We start from the raw sequence: 9,374 nt of genomic DNA, 5'->3' as shown, positions 1-9,374 counted from the left end.
TTATTAAGGTAATTAACTTTTCGGCATGTTCACATCTAGGTAACTATCTTTTTTTTGTACACATCTAAGTAACAAACTTGTTGGAAGTGTTCACATATGACCATTATGACTTGCTATAGCAGGTTAAATCCTAGATGTGAACAATTTCAACAAGTTCGTTACCTAGATGTGTAAAAAAAAATAGTTACCCAAATATGAACAAAACGAAAAATAAAAATAAATTATACAAATGGTCCTTATGGTTTGGGAGAATTTGTGTTTTTGGTCCCTAGCTTATTTTTTTTAACTCGGATGGTCCCTATTGTTTATTTTTGTTATGCGTTTGGTCATTGTCTTACCTAAAAAGACTATTTTGCCCTTATTAATTTAATTTTTAATTAATTTTCTTATTTATGTATTTATTTTTTATATATTTAAAAAAATTAATAGACCCCACATATCTGTATCTCCTCACCGTAAACCTAAAACCACATTTGAGAAATTTAATTTGGGTCTTACCGGTCACCATCCCATCTCTCATCCTCCCCAACTTCTATTTCTTTTTCATCTTTAGTATCATCGACGTCTTCACAATCCTTCTTTTTTTGGTACTTCAACTCTGGCGAACCAACATCATAACCTACTGTCTCTTCATCTTTAGTGGGTTGTGGTGTTGATTCGCTGAGTTGAAGAACCGAAAAAAAAGAAGGGATGATGAAGACGTCGATATCACTAAAGATGGAAAATAAATATAAGTTGAGGAGGATGAGAGATGAGATGGTGAGGAGATACAGATGTGTGGGGTCTATTAATTTTTCTTAAATATGTAAAGAAGAAATACATAAACAAGAAAATTAATTAAAAAAAATAAATTAATAAGGGCACAATAGTCTTTTTAGGTAAGACAGAGATCAAGCTCGTAACAAAATTAAAAAGTAGCGATCATCCGAGTTAAAAAAATAAATTAATTAAAAAATAAACAGTATGGTTCATCCGAGGAGATACAAATATGTAGGGTCTATTAATTTTTTTAGATATGCAAAAAATGAATACATAAATAAGACAATTAATTTAAAAATAAATTAATAAGGGCACAATAGTCTTTTTATGGAAGACAGTGACCAAACGCGTAACAAAAATAAACAGTAGGGTCCATCCAAGTTAAAAAAAAATAATTTAGGGACAAAAAACATAAATTCCCCCAAACCACAGGGACCATTCGTGTAATTTACTTTTATTTTTCGTTTTGTTCATTTGGGTAACTATTTTTCTTGTACACATATAGGTAACGAACTGGTTGAAAGCGTTCACATCTAGGATTTAACCTGCTATAGCAGGTCATAATGGTCATATATGAACACTTCCAACAAGTTTGTTATCTAGATGTATAAAAAAAAAAGATAATTACCTAAATATGAACATACAAAAAAGTTAATTACTAAGTCATTTTCTCTTTTTTAAAATATATATTATAATTTTTTCAATTTCAAACAGGTGTTTTATTTTTGAAAATATTTAAAATATATACAGAGAAAAAAATGCGAGAAAATACCTTGGCGTCCAAGGAACGCTCGACCATTGCCTATATAAAGAAAACGCAAAGCAACAAATCCTCAATTCGATTGCTCACCCTCAATATCCGAACCCTAATCATAAACCTTGCGTTTTAATTAATCTGATCAATCGAAAGCTTTCACAAATCGACTCAGCAATTTCGGGACACGATCAATCAACAGGTTTGATAGTTTATTGTGATTACGATCAATATTCTTCTAGATCTTTGTTACCGTAGGAGTTTATGCCGTTGTAGTATATATGTATCTCGATCAAATCATCGGTGAAAGTTTGTTAACGGGACTGCAACAGATGATTGGATCTGATTTTTACGATTTTAGCCGGTGGTTCGATAGATATAGGATTAGGGTTTTTATGCTATTTTAGGGAATTTGTTTACTTGCGTGTTATTTGTTGTTTCTTGGTTATGGATTGGGTTGGTAGGCGTTAGGATCTTCATTAGATGATATAACTAGTTCTACAAGTAGAACACATTCTTGGAAGTTTTTGATCACCGATGGGTCTGAACGGTTTTCTGGAACGTATGGATTCTGCCATTGTTGTCCGAGGACCTGAAGGATGCACTGATCAACAGTTTTCCTACTCGTTCTGCATGACTTTTGGGGTTTATGATCGTGGAAAGGAATCAGGGATCTTTCGTTATGGTTTTCTTTGAGAAGGAATCTGTTGGAAAGCAACTAATCATGGATGTGTATGTATTTTATTTAGTATGGCAACGGAAGCAGCTAAAAGATTCTCAGTGAAGACGGACACATCAGTTTTCAAGAGGCTTGGAAGAGGAAATCAAGAAAATATCGCAAGAAGTCATCAAGTGAAAAATCTGGTCTGCAAGTATTGGTTGAAAGGAAGATGCACGAGAAATCCTTGCAAATTTAAGCACCCGGATCAAGCAATCAGTAAATCAAAATATGCATGGAAGAATCCAAATACATTGAAGTCAGAGAATTCACCTCCCATTGAGAAGACCCAAACAAAATTTTTGAAGAACAAAGAGAACTCCAACCTAAATCAGAATGTTCACAAGTCCCAACACAAATTGTTGACAAATGAAGTAAACCCTGGTCAAACTAAAAGCATCCCCAAGAAAAACAGCAAGAACTTGCATCCGGGGTTCTATGGCAAGGGACTGTCAATGGTGACCCGTTTAGAAGGGCATACAAAGGTAAATCAAGTGTTTGTTTTTATTCTTGTAGACTTTGAACCTTATCTAACAATCATAACTTTGTATCAGGCTATAACCGGGATTGCTTTGCCATCTGGATCCAACAAGCTCTTTTGTGGTAGCAAGGATAAATCTTTACGAGTTTTGGATTGTAATAGTGGACAGGTTTGTTTGATTTTCTTGAATCTTTTTCCATTTATGAGAACACACTTACCATGTTATTTATGCTATCTTTTTGTGTTTACCAGTGTGGAGCAGTTTTTGCCTTTGATGACGAATGTGGGACTTTAGTCAACGAAGGTCAATGGATTTTTGTTGGTCTACGAGATATGATTAAAGCTTGGAATCTCAACACACAACATGAAGTAATTATTCGAGGAAGCGGTGGACAAGTTAATGCAATTACGATGTTTGAAGACGTTCTTTTCGCCGGAATGGAGGTAGGTAAATAGAACGGAATGGAATCAGGAAAGGAATGGAATCGTTCATTCCGTTTTATTAATTTTCATTTTTATGTTTATGTGCAGGATGGTACCATTTTGTCATGGAAATCAACTTCAGAAACGAGTTTCTCTGCAGTGGCAACATCTTTGAAAGGCCACACAGGACCTGTACTTTCCCTTGTTGTTGGAGCTAAAAAGCTATATTCTGGTTCTGCTGACAATACCATACGAGTATGTTGTTTTAAACATTATAGTAGTTTAATAAGTAATTTGCTTTTTAAAAATTCTTTTGTATTTGATGTTTCTGATTGTGGTTCATTTTTTTTGTTGTTGTTGAAGGTATGGGATGCTGAAACCCTAGAGTGTATTCAGGTTTTAAGTGGACATTCGGGTGATGTGACAACAGTTCTTTGTTGGGATCAGTGTTTATTGTCGGGTTCCTTGGACAAAAAGATCAAGGTTTGGGGTGAAACTGAAAATGGCAACATTGAGGAGGTTTATCAACACAATGTAGATGATGTAAGTTGTTAATATAGCATTCTTTATGTACTTCCCTTTCATTTTTATTATTTTTTGGGTCTTACATAACAAGATGTTGTCATCCTCATCATCAAAAAATAGCATAAGAAATGAGATGATTTTTTTGGGGTTTTGCAGGATGTTGTTGCTTTTTGTGGGATGCATGATGCAGAAGGAAAGCCGATCTTGCTATGTTCGTGCAAAGACAATGGTGTTTGTTTATATGATCTGCCATCGTAAGTCTCTTTGTAGCTTTTTTATTTTATGATGTAATCGTGTAATTGGAAGCTAGTTATGACAGTTAATATGGTTTGTTTTTTTATTATAGGTTTGTGGAAAGAGGCAGAGTTGTTTCAGGAAGAGACATTCAAGCGATCCAAGTGGGTCCCGATGGTTTGTTTTTTACTGGTGATGAAGCAGGTTTGATCTCAGTTTGGAAGCTAACTCTAACTGGAGGAGAATCATTATCCAAATCTTGTTAATGACAAACGTCAATAAGTTGGTTTTTGATAAGGTAGTTTTGTATTGTTTGGATGACCATGGTGACCCTCCCCTTGAAGGAGTAAATTGTAAATTAACATTTAACATTTATCATTTATTTGAATGAATACAAGTTGAATTGAGATGTTTTATTTTATTTTACTCTTGGTGTGAATACAGAATTACATCCATGCCCTAATTGTATATATGCAATCTTTGAGGTGAATTCAAGATTTGTGCTTGACTGGTTTGTTAATTGTTATTGAGCTGGAGTTAGATGTTGGATTGGGGTGTTTTTTGTTTTTATTAATTTAGATTATTTGTAACTTTGTATTTATTTATATAGAATATTTGAAACTATCAATAGTAGGTGTACAAAGTGATCCAACCCACTAAAACAATTTGAACCCAACCCAAAATTAAGGGGTTGAGTTGAGATATTTAACCTATTTAAATTAAATTGGTTAACCCATTTAGTCAAATGGGTTGGGTTGAAAATCACTAGGCTTTAAACATTATAGTTTAATTATTTGTTATTCAAAAATTCATTTGTCTTTGATGTTTCTGATTGTGATTCAGGGGTGGGATAGTGAATCTCTAGAGTGTATGCATGTCTTACATGGACTTACGGGCAATGTGTTTTATTTTGGGATCATATTTATTGTCCGGTTCCTTGGACAAAAAGATCAAGGTATGGGTGCAACTGAAAAAGGCAACATTGTGGAAGTTTATGAACACAATGTAGATGGTGTAAGTTGTTAATATTGCATTTCTTCATGTCCTTCATTTTGTGGATCCTACGTAACAAGATGGACTTGTGGTTCGGACTCATGTTATTATGACAAAAAGTGCAACTTTTTATGCCCCAATAAAGATGGGTTAGGACTCATATTTATCTTTTATCTGTGCAAAAAGACGTGAATGTCCTTGCCAATGTCTTGCACCCATGTAGCTACGCCTATGGTTCTTGCTATCCTCATTATAAAAAATAGCTCTATAGAAACCATATGATTCAAAGGTTTTCTTGTTGACTATTGTAGGGTATTCTTGCATTTTGTGGGATGCACAACTTTGAAGGAAAGCTGATCTTGTTATGTTCATGCAAAGACAACGGTGTCTGCCTATACGATCTACCCTCGTAAGCATATTTGTCTCTTGTATGAAAACACATGAATGCCCATGTCATCCTCAATTATGGTTTGTTTTGTAGGTTTGTGGAAAGAGGTAGAGTTGTTTCGAGAAGAGACATTCAAGCTCCAAGTAGGTCCTGCAGGTCTGTTTTTTTACGAGAGATGACGCTAAATGGAGAGTCATGATGCAAATCATGTTAATGATAAAGGACCATATGTTTCTTTGCTAAGTTACTTTGGGACAGTTTTGTATCCTTTCCCTTGAAGGAGTAATTAGTAAATTGTAAATTAATAACTATTTGAATGAATACAATTTGGATCTTTTGACAACTGAGATATGTTGTTTTAAGTTCACTTTTGGTGTTGAATGCCCCTCTTTTGTATATGCAATCTTTGAGGCTGGTTTTTACTTGTTTTAGTTTTATTTGTAGATTTTTAATTATGTATATGTATGATACTTGAAAATTCTGATTATCATATTTCTTTAGGCCTAAGGGCATGTTTGATAAAATTGAACATTTTGGTGCTGACTAATAAAATTGAACATATTTCTTTAGGCATAAGGGCATGTTTGATAAAATTTAGCTTTTTGTATCAAACCCATTGAATGCTAATTGATTCAATGGTTTAGTCATAGGTTATCAAACAACTTTAAGTGTTGTAGGTTGTATCCTACGCATTGAATGTTAACCGATTCAAGGGTTATTGTTAGAAAAATCCCATTATTTTATTCTAATTTATAGAAAAATCTCTATTTTTATTTTTTGAAAAGAAAAGTCCCAATTATCTAAGTGTACACAAAAACCTAAATGATTGGCATTGATATTGCGAAAAGCTTTAAGTGTTGTAAACATTAAGAACCATTGATTGTCATTTAAGAAATTATCAAATAAAGATTTTTGCAATATAATGTCAGTCTCTTGTTTCTCCTCTTCAAATCTTTCGATTTACCTCTTTTCTCAATTTCTTGAGTGCACACTTCCCTCTTACACTCCATTTTCCACTCCAAAGATGCATTATCTTCCTTCTCACACAAGATTTGACATCCTTAAAACTCGGCACTCATCAATTTTCAGTCCCAAATCCGTGTTCAATTCATCTCTAAAGAAATCTAGTCACAAATCATCTAGAAAGCAACAAATTTGTGACTGGCATTGGCATCGAAAAAACATTAGACAACACCATACTTCAAAACTCAACACAACCACACCACTTATATGTTGGTCAAGAGAAAATCATACCAAGAAAAATTTGTCTATTCTGCTCAAGAAAATGCCATAACTTACAGAAGAAGAGATACTACTAACAAACATGAAGCTTCAAAACTACAATAAATGCTTTGTAGTAACAACTAATAATAATTCACGTCAATTGATTAATATTTTGACATAAGAAACAATCCACAACCCAATGAAACCAAGTCTACTTTAGAAAACGGATCAGAAAAAGAAATGAAAATAAATCATGATAACTTATGGCTAAACATGAACTCAAAGCACCTCCTCTATCATGCAAGAGCAGCTCCCTATATATCTGTTACCAATATAAGCTTCACATTTGATGGAGAAATGAAACCTTTAGCTTGCAAACAAGAAAGAACCTACCAACCGAAGAACACAAGTGAGAAGACAACAAAAGTGATAAGATATTACACAAAATGGAAAAAAGCAAAAGAAATTATACCTTAGAACAAAAAAACCCAAGTTGAAGCTCCTTGACATGGCGGAGATCCATTATATATCCTTTAAGCATCTCTTGTTCTGCTTCGTTTGGTGTTTTCTTGCGATCCTCGAACTTTGTACAAGTATAATCTAAGTGAGCTTTGACTAAAGAAGACACGTCTAGAAACAAAAGCTTCAACAAAAGAACTTCATGATCGATTGTTAGTGATAAAATATTCGGAGCATTGATTTCAATGATCTCGGCTTCAGATTCACCATAAGGAACTGTGTATCTAAATAACACCAAGTTTTTAAGACTCTTTGAAGTAATATCAAGCCGCCTAAACCCATAGCAATCATGCAACTCCAAAGTTTCCAGTACAGGAGTCCCAGATAATATATTTTCAATCAAATCTTCATCTAAACTCATATACGATGATATACACAAACTCCTTAGACTTTTCCAACTAATCTCCCCAACTGGATCAAGCATGCACCCTTCTACTCTCACCTTAGTAAAACATGAACCCGTGAAAACAATTTGATCTAACATAAACTCATCTTCAAATCCGTTATTCCAAATATCCAAGTTAAGCTCTTTAACATTACATCTTATAGCATAGAGAATCCAATTGTTGAGCTGTGACTGAAATTTAATATCATAACTGGTATACACTGTGAATTTCTTGAGTAGCTTCAGTTGGCGACATTGACTTAGTGATAACCTAGTATCATGGGCTTCGGATTCAGATTCAAATTCATCATCATCATCTGAAGGAATATTGGGCCACCTGCAATATGCGAACATCAATGTTTCCAAAAGAGGAGTCCCAGATACTATATTTACAATCAAGTCTTCATCTAAATACACCCCAGAAATACACAAATTCCTAAGATTTTCCCAACTAATCGCCCCAGTTGGACTCAACTTGCATCCTGATAGTCTCAGATCAGTAAGACATGAATTGATGAATATAAATTCATTTAATAGAAACTCAGCCTCCCCCTCCCAAATGTATAAGTTAAGCTCTTCAACGTTACAACTAATAGCATAACGAATCCAATTGTTGAACTTCGATTCAAATCGGATATCATAAAAGGTACGCACTTCGAATTTCTTGAGCTTCAATTGGCGACATTGAGTTAGGGTTTTGTCCACCAATAATGCAAAATCGGACTTTGATTTAGGGTTTTGGAAACATTGAGTTGGGGGTCTAAAAATCAGAGTAGGTACCCAAGTCCAAAGATGTTCCCATCGCTTGGACAGCGTACCTGTTCTAATGGCGTCTTTTGTGGAGGGTAAACGAGAGAGGATTTCAAGAAGCAAGCAGTCCGGCAACGCACTGATTCCATCCTCTCCTCCCTTCTCCGTGATATTTTGATTTTGACCTTCTTCCCGCAACTTCTTCAACAGACTTTCCCCCATGAAAAAACTCAAACTCAATAGGCGTAACATATATATATATATATATATATATATATATATATATATATATATATATATATATATATATATATATCACAGCTAAAAAAAGAAAAACAAGTTTGACTTATCTTTTTGAGAGGCAAAAGTCTTTTTGGAAAAGATAAAATGTAAAAGATGTTTTGTAAAAGGATTTTAAAAACTATTTTTGGATTTTTGATATAAGAAAAACTAACTTTTTGGAAAAGTCAGGAAAACTGACTTTTTATAACTTTTCCAAAAATGACTTTTGCCTCTCAAAAAGATAAGTCAAACACCCCCTTAAAAGGGTAATGAAAAATCAAAGATTTATCCTTGATCCAACCTATAAAAAATCTCAATCAATCAATAAATTAAAAAAATACATAATACAAAATGAAAAAACCAATCAACCAAAACAACCACAAACAAACAATTGGTCATTCATCGATAGTTAATACCTTCTCTCCTTCAGAGATAGAGTATTAGTTCTTTATCCAGACTCTCAATAGAAGGAATAGAGAATTTAGTATATACCCTTATTGTTATTAAATATGTAAATATTGTATTTGTCCGACTTAAACTCTAAATATAATATTTGTCTTTCTTAATATTCTAAAATATCAAATTTGGCTAAATCTATTTTTTCAATAGTTTTTTATTACTTAATAATCCTTTTTTATAATTTTAAATCATTATTGGTAATTAAATAACAAGATCTTATTTTACATGTGACCTTCTTCCTCACGATCGTCCAGTTTGTCTTCCTCCTTGCCCTGCCACACCTTTCTTCTTGCAAACAAATATTAGCTTCATTATGTAGAAGCAGAACTACCTTGAAAGTATAAACTATGACAGGGTTGGCATTGAGAACTTGATTAGGGAAAAGTATGAAGAAAAGAGATGGGCTGCTAAAGATAGAATACTCAGTTCGGCCTTAGAGGTTTCAAGAAAACAAAGCCCCTACACAATTTCAGAAACCTA

General features: G+C 33.6%; 2 protein-coding genes across 2 annotated transcripts; one reads left to right on the top strand and one right to left on the bottom strand.

The window, feature by feature from the left end:
* The first annotated feature begins 1,546 nt into the window (after window positions 1–1,546).
* On the top strand, window positions 1,547–4,301 carry LOC145125464 (zinc finger CCCH domain-containing protein 48-like). The gene is made up of 8 exons (XM_079060924.1): window positions 1,547–1,715; window positions 2,263–2,716; window positions 2,786–2,881; window positions 2,965–3,156; window positions 3,244–3,390; window positions 3,499–3,678; window positions 3,817–3,914; window positions 4,007–4,301. The coding sequence occupies exons 2-8, from the start codon at window positions 2,264–2,266 to the stop codon at window positions 4,158–4,160; spliced, it is 1,320 nt and encodes a 439-aa protein (XP_078917050.1). The 5' UTR covers window positions 1,547–1,715; window position 2,263; the 3' UTR covers window positions 4,161–4,301.
* A 2,325-nt stretch (window positions 4,302–6,626) lies between these two features.
* Window positions 6,627–8,376, bottom strand: LOC145125103 (uncharacterized). The gene is made up of 2 exons (XM_079060593.1): window positions 6,972–8,376; window positions 6,627–6,888 (listed from the first exon to the last, which is right to left on the bottom strand). The coding sequence occupies exons 1-2, from the start codon at window positions 8,373–8,375 to the stop codon at window positions 6,814–6,816; spliced, it is 1,479 nt and encodes a 492-aa protein (XP_078916719.1). The 5' UTR covers window position 8,376; the 3' UTR covers window positions 6,627–6,813.
* Window positions 8,377–9,374: the final 998 nt, after the last annotated feature.

Source organism: Lactuca virosa, chromosome 7 (assembly GCF_052849685.1).
Source record: "Lactuca virosa cultivar CGN04683 chromosome 7, Lactuca_virosa_CGN04683_v6, whole genome shotgun sequence".
NCBI lineage: Eukaryota > Viridiplantae > Streptophyta > Magnoliopsida > Asterales > Asteraceae > Lactuca > Lactuca virosa.
Note: the sequence above shows the minus strand (reverse complement) of the source record. Positions and strands in the feature narration are given on the sequence as shown.

Excerpts from the sequence above, each read along its gene's own strand:
- LOC145125464 (XM_079060924.1), top strand. The coding sequence starts at position 2,264 with ATGGCAACGGAAGCAGCTAAAAGATTCTCAGTGAAGACGGACACATCA. Across the intron at positions 3,391-3,498 it reads CTGCTGACAATACCATACGA|GTATGGGATGCTGAAACCCT; the intron begins GTATGTTGTTTT and ends TTGTTGTTGAAG. Across the intron at positions 3,915-4,006 it reads TGTTTATATGATCTGCCATC|GTTTGTGGAAAGAGGCAGAG; the intron begins GTAAGTCTCTTT and ends TTTTTATTATAG.
- LOC145125103 (XM_079060593.1), bottom strand. The coding sequence starts at position 8,375 with ATGGGGGAAAGTCTGTTGAAGAAGTTGCGGGAAGAAGGTCAAAATCAA. Across the intron at positions 6,889-6,971 it reads TTGGGTTTTTTTGTTCTAAG|GTTCTTTCTTGTTTGCAAGC; the intron begins GTATAATTTCTT and ends TTCGGTTGGTAG.